General features: G+C 37.0%; 1 protein-coding gene and 1 pseudogene across 1 annotated transcript; both read right to left on the reverse strand.

Moving 5' to 3' along the window:
• Positions 1 to 728: 728 nt before the first annotated feature.
• On the reverse strand, positions 729 to 24,282 carry LOC119986879 (annotated as a pseudogene).
• On the reverse strand, positions 14,769 to 15,580 carry LOC119986878 (pentatricopeptide repeat-containing protein At1g62670, mitochondrial-like). Its single transcript, XM_038831570.1, has 4 exons — positions 15,417 to 15,580; positions 15,172 to 15,277; positions 14,942 to 14,974; positions 14,769 to 14,810 (listed from the first exon to the last, which is right to left on the reverse strand). The coding sequence occupies exons 1-4, from the start codon at positions 15,578 to 15,580 to the stop codon at positions 14,769 to 14,771; spliced, it is 345 nt and encodes a 114-aa protein (XP_038687498.1).
• Positions 24,283 to 26,930: the final 2,648 nt, after the last annotated feature.

Raw genomic sequence — 26,930 nt, forward strand, 5'->3', positions numbered from 1 at the left:
CCTTCACTATTTTGCACTAAAACAAACCTATCATTCAGTTTCACCACATGACTAAAGAAGATTGCTGCTCTGACATTGCTTGGGGCTAACACAGTAACTGATGTAAACATCGTTCGTGAATCCCACATCGGTGGATTCAGGTTCCAAGTTGTAGTATATAAGTGGGCCAAACCTAACATTGGATAACCGGTTTTCTAGTGGCTAGTTAGGGTCTGTTTGTGGCTGGGCTTGGGCCTGGATTTACATCAGAGCAGGTTTCGAAAACACGTGTCAACCGGGGCCCGGAGGGGTAGCAGCGGCGTGTCGTAGAGGGTGTGAATGATGTAAACATCGTTCGTGAATCCCACATCGGTGGATTCAGGTTCCAAGTTGTAGTATATAAGTGGGCCAAACCTAACATTGGATAACCGGTTTTCTAGTGGCTAGTTAGGGTCTGCTTGTGGCTGGGCTTGGGCCTGGATTTACATCAGTAACACTCCAACCTCTGCTCATTTTCAGGGCATCCAAAGCCTTATGTATCTCCATAGTCATAGCACTATCCAAACTTCATGATGATAGCTTTTTTGTGCGGTTTTCGCAAATGAAGATTGAGAGAACTACCTCTCAAACCAGCATTCTTCCTATAAATGGGACAGGCCTTCATCACTGGCTTCCGCTGTTGCCAATACATGGACACCTTCCTATGTGGTCACTTGTCAAGATCGAACAGTATCCATGCAAATCCATCGTTGGGCTGGTGCTCGGCGGTGTAATCTTTTCAGTCTATTCCATGCTTCTAACAGAGTGAAGTTCCTACACCATAAACCAACTTTAGTAACAAACACCAAACATCACATACCTCTGTAATCATTTTCAACACCAGAAAGTTAAATGATCTTTAGTGTAGATGATATTATGATGCGAAAGTTGTATTCACCATGTAGCTAACTCAACGAATGTGGTGCAAGCTAGTTTTATTAGCATTTCGTAATTAATAATTCCCACTTACTACCTTAGCATTAGACAGGCAAGCACTATTGTTGCACTTCTACTCCTTCCCTCAAAGAAATGAACCAGAACCCCCTACCATCTATCTGTTCAACACGATCTATGAATTCCGAAGCTTCTTCAAAGATACTGCTGATGTTAGCGTCTTCAATGTCGCATATCTGTTCGAAAAGAACATATCTGCAGAGGCGCAGAGTTAAGAAAAAAAAATCCAACCTTTTCAATTGTGTCTAGTTATCGAATGCTTTGCAAAATGAGCATGAAAAAGCGATCAAGAACAACAATGAAGAGATATATCTTATTTCTAGTCATCCAATATCCGGGCCTCAAGTGTCCAAAACACATTATACATAGTCCCGGATATATCAATAATCCACCACCTCCACAATTAAAAGAAAGCAAAAGCATCTCCAAATGGTGGTTGTGTAAAACCAAGATCATTCGTCACAAAAGTTATTGAATGAATCATCAAAGTGCAAAGTTTTATTTAGGAGTGGAGCATTTCTGCTTGGCTCATATGGCTAACTCGAAACTTCACACGGATGGTTAGCTCGAAATCTCAAAAAGACACCATCTCTTTCCAGAGTATGTGTAGTCAGAGTGTTTGAGAGAGGAGAGCTACTCTCTGAGTGTAGAAGTATGTGATGTGGCTAAGAGGAGGGGGTATATATAGGTTATTGGTTATGTGATGTGGTTATGATGAGTGGTTATGATGAGTGGTTTAGGAGTGTAGAAATATTGGTTATGATGAGTGGGAATTGAATGAATTGCTCGTAATCTTCGTTCTTCAATCAAATTCAACTGTTCATATCGCATTCGAGTCCATTCTGACTCTTCCAATCCTGCCTCCAGAACTACTCGAAGGGATGGAATCTCCACTTCGATAGGCAAAACCGCTTCCATACCATACACCAAGGAGAAAGGAGTTTCCCCGGTAGATGTGCGCATTAATGTCCGATAACCATATAAAGCAAAAGGGATCTTCTCATGCCAATCTTTGTAATTCTCTGTCATCTTCCCAATGATCTTCTTGATATTCTTATTCGCCGCTTCGACAGCCCCATTCATCTTCGGACGGTAAGGAGCCGAATTATGGTGACTAATTTTGAACTGGTCACAAAAATCCTTCACCATTTTGCTATTGAAATTCGTGTCATTATCAGTGATAATTCTTTCTGGGACTCCATATCGACAAACAATCTCTTTTCTCAAGAACCGAACAACCACGCTACTTGTCACATTAGAATACGAAGCAGCCTCCACCCATTTGGTAAAATAATCAATAGCAACCAGAATAAACCGATGCCCATTAGAAGCCTTCGGCTCAATTGGACCGATGACATCTAATCCCCACATTGAGAAAGGCCATGGTGATGTCAACACATGCAATGGATTAACTGGAACATGTGTTCTGTCTGCATAAATCTGACACTTGTGGCATCTGTTTGCATAACTTATACAGTCCCTCTCCATGGTTAACCAATAATACCCTGCACGTATAATCTTCCGTGCCATTGCATATCCACTGGAATGAGTCCCACATATTTCTTCATGAATTTCCTCCATTATTTGTTTAGCCTCAGCAACATCAACACAACGCAAGAAAACTATCCCATCATTCCTTATATAAAGAACATTTCCACTCAAGAAGAAAGATCCCACCAATCTCCTGAAGGTGCGCTTATCATTCTCTGATGCCCCTGATGGATATGCTTTCTTTTCAATGTACTGTTGAATATCATGATACCACGGTTTACCATCAGGCTCTCTCTCCAAATTTGAACAGTAACCTCGAACTTCTCGTTTCTCAATTTTAATTAGCTGCACTTCCCCTTTTGGGTCTACATCAAACATTGCCGCCAAAGTTGCCAAAGCATCTGCTCTTTGATTTTCTTCCCTGGGGATATGATCAAACTCAACCCAATCAAAAAACTTGACTAACTTTTTGATATGTTGGTAAAATGGAATGAGCTTGTCATCTTTAGTTTCCCACTCATCATTCAATTGCCTAATCACCAACTGTGAGTCACCATAAACCTGTAGCCTCCTAATCCCCATATCGATAGCAGCTTGAATTCCCATCGTACATGCTTCATACTCAGCCACATTGTTAGTACATTCGAAATACAACTTAGCTGTAAACGGGATAATATTCTCATCAGGTGATATTAACACTGCACCAATTCCACATCCCATGATATTAGAAGCCCCATCGAACAACATAGTCCATTTTGCCAAATCCTTCTGATTCCCCTCTTCTATCGACACAGTCATGACATCAATGTCTGGAAACTTCAAATCCATAGACTGAGTATCATCAATTGCTCCATCTGCCAAATAATCTGCTATTGCACTCCCTTTGATTGCCTTCTGTGTGACATACAAAATATCATATTCTGATAACAACATCTGCCATTTAGCTATCCTCCCTGAAAGAGAAGGTTTCTCAAAAATGTATTTGATAGGATCCATCCTGGAAATCAACCACGTCGTATGATAAAGCATGTACTGTCTAAGTCGATGTGCAGCCCAAACCAAAGAGCAACAAGTCTTCTCCAACATCGAATAATTTGCTTCACAACTAGTAAACTTCTTGCTTAAGTAATAAATGGCATGCTCTATTCTTCCCGATGAATCATGTTGTCCAAGCACACATCCCATCGAACTATCTGAGACAATCAAATAGAGAATAAGCGGCCTGCCAGCCACGGGAGGCATCCACACTGGAGGACTTTTCAAATATTGCTTGATCTTTTCGAATGCTATCTGACAATCTTCGTTCCACTCAGTAGAGTTACTCTTACGCTATAATTTAAAGATAGGTTCACAAGTAGCCGTCAACTGTGAAATGAATCTGGCAATGTAATTCAACCTTCCCAAGAAACCCCTAACTTCCTTTTCTGTCCGAGGGGGTGGCATCTCCAAGATCGCTTTCACTTTATCAGGATCTACCTCAATTCCTTTCCTGCTTACAATAAAACCTAACAACTTCCCCAAGGTTGCCCCAAATGTGCACTTAGCTGGATTCAACTTCAATTGATGCCTCCTTAATCGATCAAACAACTTCTGGAGATTCACAATATGATCTTCACCTTCTTTAGATTTTGCTATCATATCATCGACATATACTTCAACTTCTCTATGCATCATGTCATGAAACAAAGTGACCATGGCTCGTTGATAAGTAGCACCGGCATTCTTCAGACCAAACGGCATGACTTTATAGCAAAAGGTTCCCCAGAGGGTAATAAAAGTCATTTTCTCACGATCCTCTGGTGCCATCTTGATCTGATTGTAACCCGAAAATTCATCCATGAAAGAGAAAGTTGAATGTCTAGCTGTATTATCCACTAAAACATCAATATGGGGAAGTGGAAAATTATCCTTCGGGCTTGCACGATTGAGATCTCTATAATCGACACACATCCGCACTTTCCCATCCTTCTTGGGAACAGGTACAATATTTGTCACCCATTCAGGGTATCTAGCCACTGCTAAAAGACCAGCATCGAACTGCTTCTTCACTTCATCTCTTATCTTCAAAAGCATATCTGCTTTCAAAATCTCCTTAGCTTTTGTTTCACTGGGGTACATTCTGGAATCAATGGCAACTTGTGAACAACAATACTTGTATCAAGACCGGGCATGTCCTGATAAGACCATGCAAAGACATCCTGGTAATTATGCAATAAATCTATCAACTTCTTCTTGTTTTCTCCTTCGAAGGCAGCTCCTACCTTAACCACCTTTTTCTCCGTTTCAGTTCCCAAATTAACAACTTCAGTTATCTCTTGGTGCGACTTTATTAGTTTCTCTTCTTGATTGACTTGTCTTAACATTTCAGGTAAAATCTCAATTTCTTCCTCTATTTCATAGTCAGATTCAACATTGCTAATGGGTGCATCAAAATCTGGTTCATTAAGTTCGTCATCTTCGTTATCATCATTTTCAATCCTGTGAAAGAAATGAATAAAAATGGTTTTGAGAAAGGAGAACAAAACTTAAATGAAAATGGAGAAACATGAATATGGATGACTGTCAAAAGATTTTCATTTTATGGAAAAGGGAATATGTACAAAGATTGAACATGCAATCGCCATACTATAAGATTTATTGAAAGCAAAGTAAAGCATGCTCATTACAAAAGACCCAAACGAAGGCCGTGAGCTGGGCCCACGATGGTAATGCACTCGGGAATACTCTTGCAGGTTCTTGAGAGATACTGGGAGCTCCAGAATGGTCCAATTGCCTAATTTGAAATTTGAAGGACGCGAGATGACAAAGCAAGGTCTAGCAGCCGAACTCTGTTCCTCTTCCACCACAGCAACTTGGAAGTCTTCAAACTGAACACATATATTTGCCAAAATTGCCCCAGTTTTATCTGTCGAGTTTCCAAATGGCAGTTTTCCAAAAACTGCCCCACTATCAGCCAAATTTATCTTGTTCTGCATCCCTCCATACACAAAACTGTCATAAAGCCAAGGAATCGGTTTCTTTTCAACTTCCAGCTCTTTTCCTTCCAGACGAGCAAACCTCTTCGCCTGCTTTTCTCCTTGTGCACGGTTCCTGTCAACCCTAGTTGGCTTATAACCCAAACCCCAACGTTCTGGATGTTTCACCATTTCTACTAGCTTCTTAATTCCTTGTCGATTCTTACCAAGTCCTTCTTCCGGGCGAAACCCATTTTTCAACATAAATTTTGCTACATTCTTCGTAACCTTGGATACTTATGGCTTTAAGGGAGAAAGTTCTTCCTTCACATAGCTAGCACTAGCAATTTCAAAAGATTGGAATGAACTCTCAATCCCTTCTGTCGGAGCATCAATAGGAGAATTATTAGACAAACTAGCAACCATCCATTCTGACTGGCCCTTTACTATATAAACCCTTCCATTATGAACAAACTTGAGCATCTGATGCAATGATGAGGGAACGGCTCCTGCAGTGTGAATCCAAGGTCGTCCCAACAGGCAACTATAGGTTGGTGAGATATCCTTTACCACAAATGGTACATTGAAAGTTACGCTTGCAACCTGTAAAGGTATTTCAATTTCTCCCATAATCTCTCTACGTGTTCCGTCGAATGCCCTTACTACCATCGGCACTGGTCTTAAATAAGATCTGTCAATCGGCAGCTTTTCAAAAGTCTCCTTTGGTAAAATATTGAGCGATGACCCATTATCCACCAAAATACTTGCTAATTCCTTTCCACGACACATGGCTGAAATATGCAAAGCTTAGTTGTGCCCCATCCCTTCAGGCGGAATATCATCCTCAGTAAAGGACAACAAATGGGACGCCAATACATTTCCCACAATGCCATTAAAATAGTCTGTAGGAATCTTGTCTGATACATACGCCTGATTTAACATTTTCATCAAGACTTGTCGATACGGTTCAGAACTCATTATCAACTCTAAGATCGAAATCTTTGCATGGGTTTTCTTCAATTGATCCACTATCATGTACTCACTCTGTCGAATAATTTTCAGGAACTTCTGGACTTCCACATCAGTTACAACTTTCTTTTTCTCCTCTGAGCGTACGAAAAGACCCTCTTCTGGAATAGAACCTGATCTTTCAACTTCAGGTATTGCTTTCCCTTTTCTTTTACGTTCAGCTTCAAGATCCACTACCGGATTCCCTTCTGGCTCATTTCTTATGTAATATCTCCCACTCCGGGTAACTCCACTGACACCAGAAATATTATCTACCATTTCTCCTTGCTTTCCCCTAACTTCAACCTCATAATTCCACGGCACAGCCTTGTCATTCTTGTACAAAGGATCTATCTTTGGTTTGAGTGGCCCAACTGGTGGCGCATCGTCCACATAATACTGCAAGACAAATTGCGGAGCGTGATTCGGCCTAGGCCCTTGATAATATCCTCCTATGACACTGACTTCATTTGATTGGCCTTTCACCTCAAACTTTATTATCTTCAAATCCATCAACTCTTGTACCTTCTCCTGAAAGCCACAACAATTCTCAATAGCATGTCCCCTTTGTCCTCTATGGAACTCACAAGTCTTCTTGTCATCAAAAAGTCCACGTTGAACGGGTGTATCCACTGCCACTTCCTCAACTAATCCTTCTTTCCTCAACACCATAAACAACTGGCCCAACGGCATTGCAATTTCTGATACCCATCTTTTTGTAGTACAAAATTCTTCAATGGCATTCACCCCCTCCTTCTCATGATTAGGCAATGGATTGTTGTTGACATTTGGTTTATTGATTGCACTAAGATCCAGCCATTTCGCTTCAATCATCCCCTGGACTATCCTTTTGAATTGTAAACATCCTTCAGTTGAGTGCCCGAGTGTACCTCCATGATATAAGCATGTGGCATTAGGATCATACCAATGGGATACGGAGGTTTGTGGACCCGTCCCGGAACAGGAGCCACTGCTCCTTGCGCTTGAAGTTTCGTGAAACATTCAGCATAGGTTATGGGCAAAGGATCGAAATGCTCAACGGGCCTTCTGGGTCTTTGGTTTTGGAAATTTGGACGAGGGTTTTGGTAAGTGTTTGGGTTTTGCGAGTATTGATTGGGTGATGGTGCATTGAATCGGGGTGGATAAGGATTTTGGGTGTGGTTATGATTATAGTAAGCCCCTGGGCTTGACATCCTTAGGGCATTGCTTCTAGGGCGATAATCTGAAGTAGGCGCACCATAAACAGCTGGATTTGAATCAAAATTCACAGAATGCACTTCAGCCTTCTTGCCTTTACTTGCTTTAGCTGGGTCTGATTTATCAAGGGTGGAATAATACAGAGTACCTCTCTTCATACACCGTTCAACTCGTTCTCCTGCCTGTATCATATCAGCTAAGTTATTATGGCCACCTCCCGCCAGATTGGAAGTATAAGGCTCCTGGAGAGCATTAATGAAAGTGTTCAGCAAATCCTTTTCTGAAAGGGGTGGAATTATCTGGGCTGCCAAATCCCTCCATCGATGGGCAAATTCCCTAAAGCTTTCCCCACTCTTCATTGTTGTGTTCTGCAGATCGTAAATGGTAGGGATCTTCTCTTCATTATGCTTATACTGCTTCATAAACATTTCAGCCAAATCCTCCCACGAAGCTACTGATGAAGGATTAAGGGTATTGAACCACCTTCGAGCTGCCCCAGTCAGACTATCTTGGAAATAATGCATCAATACTTTCTCATCGCTTCCATATGGCTGCATGCGCCGACAATACATCGTTAAATGATCCAAAGGGACTCCAGTGCCATCAAACAAACTGAATTTTGGTAGTACAAAGTCGTGTGGAACATTCAAACTCTTCACCAAGCATAAATTGGCTGGGTTCAGCATCCCTGCAGCATTGAAACCCTCCATGGCTCTTAATCTCTTCTCTAACTTCCTGATAGCATCCATTGAACTATTCTCTTCATACTGAACTCCCTCAGTCACTACTCCACCAGTGACAGCTCCTGCAATATCAACACCGACTGGGAAGGGATTCTCATGCCCATAAGGATCAACTTGATGAATGTACGTTGGGTTCTGAGTCGTTGCCTGTTGAGAAACATACTGATGCTGGTGCAAACCAAGCAAAGATTGGTTACGCGCATGAGTGAACCCGGGTGGGTAAACTGGTACTTCTTGGTGCAAATGATTCTCAGGAACCTCTGGTGTTTCAGAATTTTCAGCTACTCCCATTCCTTTCATTAGCAATGCCATATTCTTCATCAATAAGGTCATCTGCTCTTTCAATTCAGCTATATCTTGATTCTGACTATGCTCACCCATTTCCTGCTCCATATTCTCAATAATTCTTGATTGTCGGCGAGTCTGATAGGGGGTCGATGGTGCTTCTTGGACGCTATGATTATTTATGATTTTCTCTGCATTTTGAAAACAATGACATTAGTCATCATTTATTTTATTTTAAGAACATGCATGCATGTGGTTATTATTTGTGCAAATCCTAAGTACTCCTTACAATTAACAAGATGATTTAAAAAATTGATCTATTATATGTGCAATAGTTATGTATATGTATGGATGATTAATGCGTGTGCAAGCATATATGGACAAGTATGGATAATTAACAGGCATGCACATGGGTACAACCTAGGCTAACATATACATGACAAATGTATAAACATGTGTGGTTCAATAAATGTGTATATACAAGTGTAATCTAACTAATACATTAAGTACATATGAATATGTAAATAAGGGATAAAGATACATGGTATATAAATGTACAAGAATATAACATAATATAAGCATGTGAAATAAATAGTTAGGGATAGGAATGGCCCCTTTGTTCCTAAAATGGGTAATACCGCCTAAAAATTTCTGAAGGTCTAGAACCATGACTACGGTTTATCTATGGTACATATGGGTGGTTTAACTAACTAATCACGAGGTCTCTGGATCATGTGGCTTTTGCTCCATTGGATCATAAAAGCCCATCCCTTAATGTCATAAGAGGACGTCAATCCAGGAAGGTGTCTTCCCCCACCCATACAGGGAAGTGAATCCCATGAAAGTGGTAGGTCAACCTTCACTAATCACTAAGTAACCCGGGTATAGGGTTATGTGTGTGCAATGATAAGTGAATGTGTGTGCGGGGGGCATACAAACCAATATCCCTAACATTTAAATCTCACAAAGCCCATTTATGATGAAGATATCTACAACATTGAACAAATCCATCAAATTCTTCAAATTTAACATACAAATACAAATAGGAACTTACATAAAAACTATACAAGAAAACCACAAAATCAATCACATAGGCTCAACCCCTTTGGTATAAAAACCAATGTCCCCAGCAGAGTCGCCAATTGTCGCAACAGGGGTCACGACACGGACCGGCGATGAAAGGATAAAAAATGTTTAGAGTCGCCACCAATTGATTTAAGTGCAATTGGACACTAAAGAATGGTCTACGAACCAGAAAATGAGTAAGGAGGTCTATTGAGTGTGTGGAAGGTGTTAGGCACCCCACAACTCCTTAAAAGGTTACCTAGATTGATCTATGTGCTTTTTCTTGAAAAGTTGTTTGTCCAATATAAATAGTATTTTGATTTGAAAAGATAACATTAATTAAAGCATAGGCAGGAGCTGAATGTCATCAAGCCCTCCTCCTAATTAACTTTAATTTAGGTATCTATTATTTTTACGAGTACAAATGATTCCTTAATTTGAAGAGATAACATAATTAAAGCCTAGGCAGGAGCTGAATGTCATCAAATCCTCCTCCTAATGAACTTTAATTTAAGTATCTAGTAAATCAATTTATCATTGTGTTTAGAAGTACAAATGACACTTTAATTTGAAGAGATAACATAATTAAAGCCTAGGCAGGAGTTGAATGTCATCAAGTCCTCCTCCTAAGGAACTTTAATTTGGATATCTAATAAATTAATTTATCATTTGTTTTTCGTTTAAATAAAGATAACATAATTAAAGTCTAGACAGGAGCTGAATGTCATCAAGTCCTCCTCCTAATTGACGTGGTTGTTGAAAATGACGGATTTGCGGAAAATGATCTATGTATACAATTCTAATATACATTCTAAATATGCATCCTAAACTAATAACCCCTAACATGCATACTAATCAATTTAAATATGCATAAATATAAATTACACTACTCTACACTATTTTCATTATTTTTCCACTATCCTATAACATGGCTTACATTTACAAGGATATACATGCCAAATAAAAATAAGACAAAAAATATATACAAATAATAAAATATAAAGGTAAAAATACAAATATAAATATGGCCCATGGAGCCCATTAATTGCTCAAACCCGGTCTAATCTCCAAATGAACTCTCCGACCCCAAACAAAGTCAAGTCCGGCCCAAGTAGAGTCAAGCCCGATCCAAACCCAACAAACCAAACACAAAAATAATGGGGTCAAATGGGTACTCAAATGCCATAGAAATTCAAATTAAATTAAGCATACATACTCATATACATTATAAACATATAGACACACATATACAAACATACAAACAGGTATATATACAAACACATATACCACATACACCCTGCATGTATACATACGCACTGTACTGCACACATATACACACACACCTTGCACACATATACACACACACTATATATATATACACACACACATTATATATATATACACACCATATACTGTATATATATATATATATACACACACACAAAACCTATACATACAAGAACACATTGTACACACACACCGTATATACATATACAAACACATATGAACACATATATACAAGCACACATAAACCGGTATATATACAAACACATACATACAAATATCAAAAACCCAGTATATATACATATACATACACACACACACACATATATATACATAAACCCAAACCGTATATATATCACCCATATACACACATAGCACATATAAACACATATATCATATACTTATATACAATCCTAAACAGTGCTTATATACACACATACATATTCGGATCAAAGAATAACAAAGACCATATTTCATTTATAAACTTCGACACACTCAGACATAGTTAAGATCAAACTCAAATTAATATATCACAAACAGGAGGCAGAGTTTCAAACATTCATCATCACTAGATAACAAACACATACTCACGATATGAACCCGACTTAAGCACAAGGGCATAGAACGGCACACACGGGTATAGCAAATATATTTCCAGAAATTTACAGAAATGAACTCACAAATTTCCTCCGAAACATGAAGTCAAAGAAAGGATGGACATATGGGCAAGCTTTTTACTACCTCAGATATGAAAGCCAACCAGTGCAAACTAGAAGCAGGGCACAACAAAGAAATGAAATCAAATTCAGGGGAATGGATTACTACCTTCCCAGGGGATAAATCCCGATTTCCGTCTTAGCTCCTTCCGTCGGCCTTTTTCTCTCAGCGGTCTCTCTCTATGGCAGATTCCTTCTCTGCGATTTCTCTCCTTTTGTTTTGTTTCCCCGTTGTGCAGCTCCTCTGTTTTGCTCTCTCTTCTTTCTTTTTCCTCTCCTTTTCTTTTCCTTTGTTTTTCTTCTTTCTGGCCCTCTTGCGGCCACCTTAGTCTCTCCTTTTTGTTTTTGTGTTATGCGGCTGCTTCCCTCCTCCTATTGTTGGCTCCCCCTTTACAAAAATCTCTCACTTATCTTTATATAATGACCACATAAAACCCTACTCTCTCTTTTTACCAAAATGTCCCTACAAACCCTACTTCTTCTCTCCTTAAAAATACTAAGAAACTAATATTTTGATATTTTCCAATGTTTTTTTGCAAAACCCTAAAAAGGTGTCACCTTTCCTTTTTTAAGGTTTTATTTACTATTTATTTAATTTTCCTATTTTTTAGATATTTTCTAGGGTTTAGTTATATTGGGTTTGGGTTGGAATTTTTATGGGCTTATGGTCCAAGAAATAGGCTTTAGGATTTTTGCATGCTTGTGGGTCCAAGAAATAGGCTTTGAATTTTTTGTGAGCTTACAGGTTCTAGAACGGGCTTTTGAATTATTATTATTATTGTATTTTTTAATTTTTCTATTTTTTCTATTTTTTTTTTTTGGGGCGGACGAAAACCGGGTACTACAGGTGGGCTGGAGTAAATTGGCTTGTGCAGTTACAGCATAATGGGTTCATAACGGCCTTCCACCATAAACCCACGCAATTAGGTGTATGTGTAGTAAGAGTGTTTGCATCCGTGTAGGCAAACCATCCTACTGTGTGATCCTTATGCACGGAAATTGTTTACCTTTTATCAAATTGTTATTTGACTATAATTTTTAAATAGACACTTCAAATCAAAATGGTCAACTAGAATCTAATTAAGCATCAATTTGTGATTTGACTATATTTTTTAAATTCATTTTGAAAAACATTTGGTTCTGCCATTGGATTGACAGAAATAATCTAACAAAAGATTTGGGGAATTTATAGAAACACTAAGCTGTTTTCAAAAGCAGTGTAAAGGAAAGAAAAACCTCAATGCAAAGTCCTTGTTTTCACAAACTCCATTGAAATTCTTCTCCATTCAGCCCTTCCAAGTTGCTTCAAACCAGCCCAAAACGCTTGGTGTTTCTCCAGTTTCCATGGAATCCCTGTAATATTCATAACAAATAATCAGTACTTACAATAAGATTAAGCTATAGTGTAAATTGCATTACACAAAAGAAATTTTTCAAGAGTTTTATTAGCTAATAGCACCTCTAGATACATATTTGGATGTTGAAATCCATCAGAGATACAATTACCCCAGCATTGTCACTGTTGCTGCTGTTGTTGGTGCCTCTAGAGATGAACTGACACCAGAAAATCAAAATAACATATGGGGAATTTTTCTTTCTCCATTAAAGAGAACATACACCAAAATGAAAATTTTACTTCAAAAACCCTTGTTCTGATATTATCTTGTATACATAAGAAGACATTTGAAGAAATTCTCTAATACCTCAAAATCGTTCTGATATATGATGAGCTTCTCAGAAGTTCCGGCGATTGATTCAAACCAGCTGCCAAAAGGAATTTGATGCGCTTCAATAGTCCATGGTGTCCCTGTCAAAGGAAATTAACAGTTTGTATATATTTCAACTTTCAATACCTACTGCTTCCTTGCATATTGCCTCCTTGAATCATTTCGAATGGTAGCATTGTTCATACCCATGTTTACATAACCCACCAGGCACAAGTCTCCCTACCCCCATAATTTCTCTTGTAAGAGAAATGTATGTTACAATGTCAGCACATAATCCCTTTTATCATGCAAAACTTGTAAATAAATAAAGAATAATTAGAAATTTGATGAATAAGCAGCACATGCAACTAAGAACAGTTATAAACGAGCTTAATATTAGGCCCGAGCTCGGCCCCTTTTTCCTACGAGCCGAGCTCAGGCCGAGCCTAACTAGGGCCGCCCATGAGCTGCCCGCGGGCGGCCCGGCTCATTTTCATCCCTACAGTTATTTACTTATTTTTCTCCATAGTCCATACACCGATAAGATGCAATTGAAACAAGTTCAAAAATATTATAAATACTAGCCAACTATTGCTAAAGATTATCAACTTCTTCAGAATTTTGCATCAGCTAGAAAACTTGTAAGGATGGAATGCATAAAATAAGTAAAGTGATGTTCTTTTCTACAAAACCAATGAGAGAAGATCAGAAGAAACCCCCCTCCTTTTTTTCCTTTGCTCCAACTTCAACAACAAAGGCTAGTTTCTATTTCACATGCAAAATCAACAATGTAGGCTTCAGATTTTTGAAAAGCTAACTTTTCAGACTGTATAGAAAGAAAAAAATAATCAACAACTATTGACAGTAGATAAGAAAAGACCATAATGTGGCAATGTAGAAGGAAAAAGGAAACAAGTTTCCTTAAAGACATTTTTAATCAAAAGGGTCAACCAGAAGTAGAACTGTTTAACACAAACAGTATATCAATATGTTATTTGACTATAGTTTTTCAATTGATTTCTTATCATCTATGGCAAATATTTGCTGGCAGTGCCTTTGGATCAACAGAGGAATAATAATCCAAACACAGATAGGGGACTCGGTTGAATGTTTTCATAGCCTGCAAGTTTATCAATATGATCAATAACAATTTGAGCTCAAACTAACCAACAAAGTTCATTCAACTTTTGTTTTCATGCAGCAATCTAAGTGTTGGTTAGCCTCTATTTCAGAAGGAGCTACAGGCCTTAACATGGCTTAATTCTTGAAGAGCATGATTTCGGCCATGATTTTCTTATTGTGTTAGAATGATCAACATTCATATCAGAAACATTACTACAATTTCAATTAAATGGCCTTGTCTGCAATAACATTGCAAGTCCAGTGCAACTGCGCAAGGCCACATGGATAAGGAGAGTCTACGACTCAACGTTAAAGCAACGGACAATTACATTGAATCAAGTTAGAGAAAAGGAGCAAGGTTCATAGATAGAAAAGCTGCAAAATTTGTTGAAAATTACAGCAAGCATTCTGTACATAAGCGACACCAATGTCTGTCAGTTAATAGATACAATGAAATCCACAATAACAAGATACATTTGATTTCCAAAACAAAATAGGAATTGTGTACATAGATGGAAAAGATTTGAAACATACAAAGTGTTCATGACTATGATTCTAATATATCATTGGATAGGAGATCTACTAACATGGTTGCAGTACATGCATTAGCTGAGAATCCTTTACAAACCATTTCCCCCAAGAAGTTGCTTCGCCGTTGTGTCGTATCATTATTTCGGAGATAACGTTGATTTATTGTATTAATCTTATAACAACAACCAACCTCTTCCGTTTTTCTGAACAATTCATATTCTTCACAGCAAACCCTTGCTTACAAAATCCATTTAATCATTACTGCATATGCTTGTGCATTAGATTGCAAGCCTTTGATAAAAAGGATAGAAAATACCAAAATTGAGCTTTCCCATTCTTCACATGCCGTCATTAACGGTGGTATATATTGTGATATTAGGCTCTATACTACTTTCTTGCCTTGTCTTGAGTAGTGCAACTACCTCATTGAAATATCCATGTTTACACAAGCCATCGAGCAAAGCTGAGTAAGTAACCACATTAGGACTTCGGCCATGAGCAAGCATCTCCCTAACAAGAACTTGAACAAGCCCAAGTCTCCCTACTTGGCATAAGCCACTTATGCTAGTGTTGTACATAACAATTTCAGCACACAATCTTCTTCGAAATATTTCATCATTAAGTCTAAAAAGCCTCATCTACCTTTTTTACTCTTACAATATCCATTAATTAATATGTTGTAAGTAAATACGTCGGATTCACAACCTTCCGAATCATCAAATTGAACAATTTCAATGCCTCTTCAATTTTGCCTAAGAAAATATATCCATCCATCAAGCCACTGCAAACATCATGCAACCCAAAATCAATCATACTTTCAAATCAGCCTCGAAAGCCTTTCCTTTTTTACAAAGCATATCAACCAAAATACCCTACCCAACATATCATTCCACAATCTCATTGCCTCCTTCCAATGGCCTGAATTGCAGGCACCTTGAATTAAGGAGGTAAAATTCTTACTGCATCATTTTAAAATACAAATGTCAGTAATTGCACTATATGTAACAACATCAAGCAATGTATCCTCTGTTTTCCATCATCTCAAGCAAGCAAATAGCATCATTGTTCATTTAACGATTTTACTCGAGACAGAGAAACCATGATGTAGGCGGCAGAAACAATTAATCAACATACTCAAACTACCAACATCATGTCGGATTCACAGAAGTTCGATATCTTTGAAAAGAGAAACCACAGTACAATAATGTCTTATTCTCACAATTGCACTCAATAGCTGACTAAACTCGACTATGGAAGGACGAGGATGCATATCAACCATTTGACTATACAAAGCAACGGCATCATCTCTAGTTTTTAGTTCACAACTCTTTATAGCCGATTTGGGGGTTAAAATTTGAGAAGAGAAGTAGACAAATTTCGTACAATTACCAGTTTCTCTAAGGCGAAGAGCATGAAAATTACTTCTCCTTCGCATCATCGTCGCCGCGGTCAGCACTTCCCTTATCCTTGCTTGCACAATGGTGTTTATAGGGTTTGGGTGCTGGGCTGTGTTTGGGCTTTTAGGTTTTGAAGTGGCCGAATTATAGTACTATCTGTAGTTAGCTAATCCTTGTTTCGATTTTTTTTATTTAAAAAAAAAAGAGATTTTGAGGATTTAATAATTTTTTCATGAAATGGAATATTATTTGAAGCTTGTGCACAACAAATTGATATATCTTAAAGTGCAACCTTAACAAAGTTGAAGAGACATAGGAAACGAAAGCGTGAAGAGGGGTAGGATAAGAGGGGAAAACGCCGCCGTATTTGCAAGAATCGGCGTTGACGGGAAGCGCAAAGCAGCTGCACACCTGACTAATTATTTCTTAATATTAATCGGGGAAAAAAAGTAAGTAAGTTTTAACGGCGGGACTATATGGACCCCCTTTTTTACTTTCTTCACCCCCTATTATGTATAGGCCATAACTTTATAAGGATAATGCAGAAAATTAGATAAAAAAGGTATAAGTGATCATAACACAAATGACCTTCTTTCATTCAATTTTTCCCTTTTTTTGGGTCCTAATGTTGACTAAACGTCATCTAGTCATCTTTCACGTGGGTCTGCTGTTTGTAACTATTTACTAAAGATTGGGAGCATATACACCATTCATTTAAAAGATTTGAAATTTTTATAATTGTTAATGTATTTTTTCAATATAATAATTTTTTTATACATATATATGTTTTAATGCAGTCACTGATTTTCAATTGTTTCACTTATAGGCTAACTATATTTGTCAAATATTCAACTAAAATACAGACAAATAACATTTCAATACTCTTACAATTATGTAAATTATAATACAATGGTTTCAGAAGGAAATGTAGAACGTCTACTTTGAATGTATGATGCAAGTTGTTCCGTGTATGGTGTAACTCATGCAGCTGTGCAATCATATCTATATGTAAACCATTAAATCATAATGGGAGGCATTGGGTAACCATCTGTTAAGGCAATCTGGACAAAGTGATTACTATTAACAAACCCGATAGTGATAGTAACATGTTCATGCTGCGGGGGAGGCATTGTAATTAGACGATACTTAGTTGTTCCACGATTGAATTTCTAAGATAAATTAAATAATAAATAAATGAAATTCAAATAAATTGATAATTTATTAAGTAATTTATAATTTATTATTATCTTTAATTAATTTAAAAGTCATTATATTATTTTTAATAATTAAATTGTTTGTTTGGATACAGCGTATACAACAAATATGCATAATACCCCTGCACGTAATTTATCACAAAATGCTACACAGCACAAATGTTAATAGCAAAAGTACAACCAAACACCTACTCAGCATTCAGCCAGCATTTCTGTTACCACCATTTCTGCTGGCATATCTGCTACTTTATAAATGTTCTACCAAACTAGCCCAATGTATATGAATTAAGTTTTTAGATAATTTACATAGTGGATATTTCCAATTATATATATATGTATATATTAAACAATTGATAATTCCCTCTCTCTTGATCTTTCTCTCTCTTAGTCATTGTCTGTCAATCTCCAATCTTGTCTGTCTCCATAATTATTACCTTTACTTTATATTTCTAAATAACACACATAGATGAGACAATCAACCATCAACACGACTCCAATACTGAGAATTGTCTAATCAATGGGGGTCTGTTAAAACTTTGATGTGTCTTATTCTTCTTCTCACATGAGAAGGCATAATATATAGTTATAATAATTCCACAATTAGTGGGATACTGAATCATCGTCCACTATATCAAAGCAAGTACTAACAATTAGGAATATCAATTACATAATATAAATATTCTATTTCCTTAGTTAACATAAATAGCAAAAATAGGGGTCTAAATAGCAGCACCCAAGTTTTAATTAGAACAAATTCATTTGCTGCGGTTCACACTTGAAATAATATTAGAAGATAAACGTAACTTGAACCCAACAAATAATAGGCAAACTGATTGGCCTATTATTCAGACTTAAAGTCAATTAATCTGACCACCGTTCATAAAAATTCATTTTGTCTACCGCTCACACTTAAAAGTCTTAACGTCTTGCATTCTCATATAGTTAAATCCATTAATCTATATCATTAAAGTGTGTTTTGTAGAACATAAAATTGATATGTATAACCTCTGTTTGTGTTAATATTTATGAGCCCTTTCAGTTCTCCTGTTTTGAAGGCATATAAATGTTTTAGAATTTGAGAATGGGAGATAACCTGGTTGGTCAGGTTGTTTGTCCAAGACCCTAAGGTCCAGGGTTCCATTCTCACCAGGGGTTTGGGATTTGGGTAGTTTTTCATCCGCTGTAGTGACCTTCATGCCCCTCGGGTATGGTTTAGCGTGTGTGGCCTGTGAGCCTTTCAAAAAAAAAAATGTTTTAGAATTTAATATAAAAAAAATCTGCTATAATTAGAGACGCAAGACACTCTCAATGTTCCAGAAACAATTGAGTTATTTTATCTATGAGTGAACATGTGGTCAATAAAATGCTTCTTTCAATTTAAACACCAAAAGAATAAAGAATTTTTGGACTGCATGGATCTATACAAGAAAAAAAAATCAATGGTGTTTAAAGAAACTACGATATTAATTTTTAAAAAAATTGCAATTCACAGTTACTAAAACTGTCTAGGTGATCTTGCTTTAGAATATCTTTCATGCAAATTTGCGTTTAAAATCACTATTAAATTATATTTTTTAAAAAACAACGATAAGCATTAAAAGTTTCAAATTACAATTAGGATCATCAATTTGTAATATAAACTAACAATGCAAAATTATTAATCAATTGTTACTTTAAAAGCTTCATATTCAAAAAAAAGAATCTGCTGACGCAATGCACGGGTTCACCGCTAGTACATTCTTAAAATTTGAATAACGTTATGGAAGTAGTTTTACAATCTCTTTAAGTTTGGAGAGATCGATCTATGCTCATATAAACTTTCAACAAACAAATAAATCAAATTTCTCGTCTTGATTTTCTTCTGTTGATGGTTCCATTTTTTTTTTTTTGGAATATATATTTGTGTATGAAATAATAGAAACCTAAGGAAGTATAGAGTCGTTATAAGAATCAAGTTTTAACCTAATTTGTTGGAGGGAGTCTTACCCTCTTTGAGAACGTGGGCTTAATTCTTATCAAGCTCATACATGAAATTATTATGTGCTAACTTGATTTGCATCATTTGTAGGCTATTGCACAAGCCCGTGAGTTTACTCAATAGAACCAATGAATCAATGATAGTCGTTGCGGGTCCATTTTATTGTGAAGCTTAAAAAAAGAAGGTGTCAACAGAATAATAGTGATCATATATAATTGTGAAGCTTAAAAAAAAAAAAGAATAATCTAGCAATTGGAGATATTGTATAATAAGACAAAATAACAATTCTATTTTTCTCAAGTTTGATGATGACAAAAATAACAATGTGTTCATTGTGCCAAGAAAGCAAATGCCCAAGAGGACTGTATTTCATCAAACTATGTTGAAATGTTGCTTCACCAATAATGTTTCTTCCACAACAGTTTAAGCAATAGGTAAAAACAACAATTTGCAGAGACATGAATGTCAAACCAACTAGAAGATTTTCTTGACGTCAAACCACTCCATTGATGTAGTTACTCTAAAAGTCCTAAATCCAAGGTTTCTCTCCACTGCAGACTGCAGAGCCCTAACATTGACAAGCAAATTTGTTTTGCCTTCTTTTGTTGTCCATTCAACTACAACGACAAAAAAAAATTCCCAAAAGCAAATAATATTTCAGCAGTTCTGCATACCTCAACCTTTTGCATCGAGTGGGTAGTAGTAATCTGTGCATAGAAATAAATGAAACTACAGAAAACACTAGTCTCAGCTCATCTCCTTATCAATTTGCCGGTTGATTTGGCTAAAACAACTAAACTAACTGAAACTTCAATGGCAAACAGAGGATTATTGATCCACTGCCAACCTGCTTCTGGACATTCTCTTCTCTAAGTACACTTAACTTCTCCAAGTCCTTGTTTGCCTTTATGGTTCCTTCCAGCAACACTACAGTCATTCAACTAAAATGGCAGTTGGAGCTCAGATGACAACAAGATAGGAAAATTTCACCAAAGATCACATTCAACCAACGGTATACTAAAATTCACCTCCGCCACTAGTATCAACTAAATCTAAGAGCCACCAGGTAGGACTAACACCCATGACCAAACAAGTTTATAGATGTTTAAGCTTATGATAGCAAAAAGAACCAACATTTCTACCTTTACATTACCATACACTTTTTTTGATAACCGATAATTTCTCAGCCTAACATGCCCACCAGACAATTGGGCCAGCTCTAAACTCGGGCCACCAACCCAATCCACTCTACACCGACTGATAATAGAGTCTACGACTCTGCGCTTAAACAACGAAGAATTACATCGAATCAAGTTAGAAAAAGGAGCAAGGTTCATACATAGAAAAGCTGCAAAATTTGATGAAAATTACAGCAAGCATTCTATACATAAGCGACGTCAATATCTGTCAGTTCATAGATACAATGAAATCAACAATAACCAGATACATTTGATTTCCAAAACAAAATGGGAACTGTGTACATAGATGGAAAAAGATGTGAAACGTACAAAGTGTTCATGATCATGATTTTAATATATCATTGGATTAGGAGATCTACTAACATGGCTGCAGTACATGATTGGACCTTTATTTTGAGGTTCCAATGTCCTTTAATTAGGATGTTCTAGCACTTAGCTAATGTATTTGATTGCATTTTAGCTTAGTTTTACACTTACAAATGTTTCCCCTTGGTTTTGTAGGAATCGGACCTTGTTCGGGCAAGTTGGAGCACTTTTTGGGCACTTTTTGTTGTGAGGTGTCGGGACACCTCTCAAGGTGTCCGGACACTTAACTGTCTAATGTGGGTGTCCGGAAACTTCTTTTGAAAAATGAGACAGAGCCTATAACGAAGACTTGATGAAACCCAGGTGTCCGGACACCTTCCGAAGCCGTCCGGACACCTACCGCGGAACTGCAATTTTCTGCACCAAAATTTCAAGGGCATTTGGGGTAAATCATGTATGTAACCAATGGGGAACGATTTTATAAGGGTAGTTAGGTATTTTCTATTGTAAAAAGAGGGAAAAACCCTAAGATTGGGGTTTTCTTTCTCATTGATGGACTACACAACATCTAGCCTCCACAGTTTTTCTCTCTCTATTTCTCTCTAGGGTTTTACTTAGTTCTTGTGATCTTGCTTGGTAACATTGGTTTTCATCTATAAAATTGATGTTTCTTTTCATTATGATGAGTGACTAAGTTCCCTTTCTAGTTTCTAGTCCCAAACAGTGGATGCAAGGTTTCGATTACTCAAGGTATGTTCAAAGAATCGTAGCTTCGATTCTTCTCTTTTAATTTCGTGATAGTTGTGTGAGTGGATATATGAGAATGACATATTTGATTGTATTCTTGGATTGTCTAGTCTAGGGATTGCATCTAATGTGTTTGATTGAGAATTGTTAAATCCATTGCATGATTTCCTTAATTAATTGAGTTTTCCATTGCATAGCTATTAATTATGTGTATTGATGATGGGGTTTTTGGTTAATTTAGGAATGTGCATGGGAGAGTTATGGTTAATTGATCTTTGAGTGTGAAACTAGGGTGTTAGCCAAGCCGAGCCCCAAGGGGGAACATTAATCCATAATATTAGGTGCTTATCCCTTTGTGTTCATCGTAGATTAAGAGACCCGATGACCTACATGTATGAATTGAAGTCTTATATCCTAATTCTCTTTGCATATGCATGATTGATAGTATCACACAATGCATTGTGTATGGTTGTGTGTGTTTGCAATGATACCTTGAGTATGAGAACCGAGTAGCCACCGGGACGGATTAGAGACTAGGTTTTTAACTAATTGTTTTAAATCCATTTCGTGCTTACTTTGATTACAAAATCGCTCATGCTACCGAGTCATTCGGCCCATTTCATTTACTCGCTTTTATTTGACATTCATTGCGTTTATTAGTGTTAGCAAATCATTTGCATATCATTCACTTCAAATTTGCATTGCTTCCTCGTGGATCGATACCGGACTCACCGGTTTATTACTTGCCGATACCCTACACTTGGGGTAAGTACACACACACACTTTGGTGTCGGTCAGTACACACATCAGCTGAGAATCCTTTACAAACCATTTCCCCCAAGAAGTTGCTTTGTTGTTGTGTTGTATCATTGTTTCGGAGAAAACCATGATTTATTGTATTAATATTATAACAGCAACCAACCTCTTCCATTTTTCTGAACAATTCATATTCTTCACAACAATGCTTACAAAACACATTTAATCATTACTATAACTGCATATGCTTGTGCATTAGACTGCAAGCCTTCGATAAAAAGGCTAGAAAATACCAAAATTAAGCTTTCCCATTCAGCACATACCGTCAATAACGATGGTATATATTGTGATATCAGGCTCTCTACTACTTTCTTGCCTTGTCTTGAGTAGTGCAACTGCCTCATCAAAATATCAATGTTTACACAAGCCCTCGAGCAAGGATGAGTAAGTAACCACATTAGGACTTTGGCCATGGGCAAGCATATCCCTAACAAGATCTTGAACAAGCCCAAGTCTCCCTACTTGGCATAATCCACTTATGCTAGTGTTGTCATAACGATTTCAGCACACGATCACCTTTGAAATATTTCATCATTAAGTCTAAAAAGCCTCATCTACCATTTTACTCTTACAATATCCATTAATTAATAAATTGTAGATAAATACATCGGGTTCACAACCTTTCCAGATCATCAAGTTGAACCATTTCAATGCCTCCTCAATTTTGTCTAAGAAAATATATCCATCCATCAAGTCATTATAAACACCATGACCATGTAACCCAAAATCAATCATACTTTCAAATGAGCCTCGAAAGTCTTTCCTTTTTTACAAAGCATATCAACCAAAATACTAAAGGTCACCGTGTTTGGACTAATGTCCCTACCCAACATTTCATTCCATAATCTCGCAGCTCCTTCCAATGGCCTGAATTGCAGGCAAGGAGTTGTTACAATTATAGGTAAAATTCCTTATGCATCATTTTAAAATACAAATTCAAAGCTTTATATGAAATTTATCCTTGCACAAGGTGTTCGTGATTGCACTATATGTAACAACATCAGGCAATATATCCTCTATCTTCCATCGTCTCAAGCAAGCGAATAGCATCGTTGTTCATTTAACGATTTTACTCAAGACAGAGAAATCACGATGTAGGCGGCAGAAACAATTAATCAATATACTCAAGCTAGCAACATCATGTTGGATTCGCAGAAGTTCCATATCTTTGAAAAGAGAAACCACAGTACAATAATGTCTTATTCTCACAATTGCACTCAATAGCTGACAAAACTCAACTACGGAAGGACGGGAATGCATATCAACCATTTGACTATACAAAGCAATGACATCATCTCTAGTTTTTAATTAACGATTCTTTATAGCCGACTCGGGGGCTAAAGCTTGAGAAGAGAAATAGAAAATTTTCGTAGAATTACCAGTTTCTCCGAGGCGAAGAGCATCAGAAATACATCTCCTCCTTCGCATCGTCATCACCACTGTCGACACTTCCCCCTTCTTGCTTTGCACTTGTTTTCAGTAACAGTAACAGCGGTGTTTTCTAGGGTTTGGGCGTTGGGGCTTTGTTTGGGCTTTTAGACTTTGTGGCCTTTTTTCTTTGTACAGTCGATCTTCCAACTTCCAAGCAGATTGAACGGGCCAAATTATAGTATTATCTCTTATTTCCTTGTTCTGCTTAATACGTAGTTAATACTAGCTAATTCCTTTCCTTGTTTGGATTTTTTTTTAAGAGACAGATTTTGAGTTTTAATCATTTTTACATGAAATGGAATATTATTTTCATTTTGTGATAAATACATTGTTACCAAACTCTGTCCTCACATCATCTCTTCAAGAATGGAGAGAGAGATATATCATATATGTATAAATGAACTAAATAAAATAAAATCAAATTTCTCTTGTCTTTTACTTTCTTTTGTTGATGGTTCTAATTTATGTTTGGAATGTATATAAATATATGTGTGTATAATGTAAGTATTGAAACCAGAAGAACAAGTATAGACATCAACTTTTAGTCTAACTGGTTAGTGTTGTTTTGAGACTTAAGTCTTGCTCTTTATTGTGTTTGACTTGGTCTTTGGCTAACCAAGAGTTATATTTTGTATTACTAAAGTTGACTGCCATGTTACTTGTTTTTACTATTATTTTTATCTTGTGTAAGTTGTGTTGCCAGGTAAGCTACTAGGAATATATTTAGTTTGTCTTGATCTGGTTGTTGTACTGAAAATCGTATGAACTAAGAAAAAAGCTCTCTTTTGTCTAGTTTTTCTCTCTTATGTCTTTGTCTGATGTATGAGACTTGAAAAGCTTCTGTGTACGATCTGTGTTATTGAAGGAGCTTTCAGTTTATTGGTTTGGTAATGGAATAAGCTGCTTGTGTACTGAGTTGTGTTGGTTTCAGTTTTTTATCTCTTTGTCTCAAGGTCAGATCAAGACAAGTTATGTGTTGCTACAGTAAGGAGGGAGTCTTATCTCTTTAGAAGACATGGGCTCCATACATGAAATTACCATGTTTTAACTTGATATGTGTGATTTGTGACTAATTGTGTGCGAACCCGTGAGTTTACCCAATACAAAACACCAATCATAGTAAATGTCCCCATGTTAATAAAAATAATAATAATATTGATTGATCATATATAATTGTGAAGCTTTAAAAAAAAAAGAGATTTATAGCTATTTCATCGTTTCTTTTTTTTGAAAACAGATATTTATAGGCATTTCATAGTTATTTTTTTTTTGAAATACTACCGATTATAGCCATTTCATAGATACAATGAAATCCACAATAACAAGATACATTTGATTTCCAAAACAAAATATTAATTGTGTACATAGATGGAAAAGATGTTAGACATACAAAGTGTTCATGACTATGATTTTAATATATCATTGGATAGGAGATCTACTAACATGTCAGTTTTACTAATAATATTACTAAGTATATATTTTTTTTAAAAATTTCAAGGTGGGCTCAAGCCCACACTGAGATGACTGTAGACCCACGACTACCTAAAACGGACATCCAAGGCCTAGGTTATGGCCATTTCAGTGAGCATAGGTCAAAGACCCTTGCTTTTGCAAGCCTTATAGAACACATCCGCAATCTGTTCTACATCAGAAGTATAGGAGCTTGTGGGTTTAGGTTGTACGTTTTTTGAGGAAGAAGTTGAGAGTTTTAGGAGACAATATAGGATTTCTTTCCCTTGCAGAGCCCTTTTTGTTGGAGAATCTCCCTTTTATCCTCGGCATGGAGAATTTAATATTTCAGTCCCCGTGCTTAGTACGGTGCTCAGATTCCTTTTCCAGGTGCTTTGACTAGCTTCTTCCATCATTTTGACATGAATCCTTCTGTCTTAGCCCCAAATTCGTGGATTTTCCTCGACCAATTATGTATCTCTATGACCGAGATAACATTAACTTTTATTCGACTGTTATTCCTCATCTTCTTTCTCTTTGTCACTTACTCAATTTTCCCGAGTCATGTTATTTGAAATTCAAAAAGGGGTATGTGTCCTCGATATATGCATCTTCCAATCATGATTGTAAAAAAAGCTATATTTTTGTTCAGATTCCTCTTAAGAAGGGTGAGCACATTCCTTTTCGTACCAATTGGCGCCTAGCCAAGTTTACTAAGTTTTCTCGGATGCCCGCGATGAGTGTTTATGACATGGATATTTTTACTGCGCTTAAGAGAGTTTCAAAGCTTCTGACATTCCTCAAATCTGTTCCCCAGAGAATTTTACCCAGGCTTCTCGATCTGCGAAGGTTGTCCAAAGTGTGCATGGTCTTATTTGAAATATTAAGTTCTTCGTCTTTTTTCTCGGAGATTCTTAACTTGGTTTTTATTTATCTTTGCAGCCAACGGGGATGAATATTTGGATATGCAGGTGGCTCATCCTCGGGCACCGAAGAGAAAGACCATTGCTGCTGCTGGGACGAGCAAGAGGGCTCGTGGTGGTAAGAAGAACACTACTTCCACTCGAGCTGAGGTTGTTCCTGTTGATGACGTGAGGTTATGTGGCCCCGGCCGCCATAACCTTTACATTTACAATTGTTCAAACTAAACAATACACTACAAGAATTTCACTGATTATCAATCGATATTTTCCAACCGACGTTTCAACCGATCATGCGCGGTTGGAAAAAAAAATGTTTTGTTTATTTTCTTAAAAACATTTCCTACCGATTATTCTGTTGGAAAATAAACTTTTTTATTTTTTTAACTAAAGGATTAT

This window comes from Tripterygium wilfordii, chromosome 20, assembly GCF_013401445.1.
Source record: "Tripterygium wilfordii isolate XIE 37 chromosome 20, ASM1340144v1, whole genome shotgun sequence".
Classification (NCBI taxonomy): domain Eukaryota; kingdom Viridiplantae; phylum Streptophyta; class Magnoliopsida; order Celastrales; family Celastraceae; genus Tripterygium; species Tripterygium wilfordii.

Bases quoted from the DNA above. Each gene is read 5' to 3' on its own strand.
- LOC119986878 (XM_038831570.1), bottom strand. From the start codon at position 15,580: ATGCTTGCTCATGGCCGAAGTCCTAATGTGGTTACTTACTCAGCTTTG. The intron at 15,278-15,416 runs GTGAAGAATGGG...TGAATTGTTCAG, and splicing joins ACCACCGTTAATGACGGCAT to AAAAACGGAAGAGGTTGGTT. The intron at 14,975-15,171 runs GTTTGTAAAGGA...ATTAACTGACAG, and splicing joins GCAACTTCTTGGGGGAAATG to ACATTGGTGTCGCTTATGTA.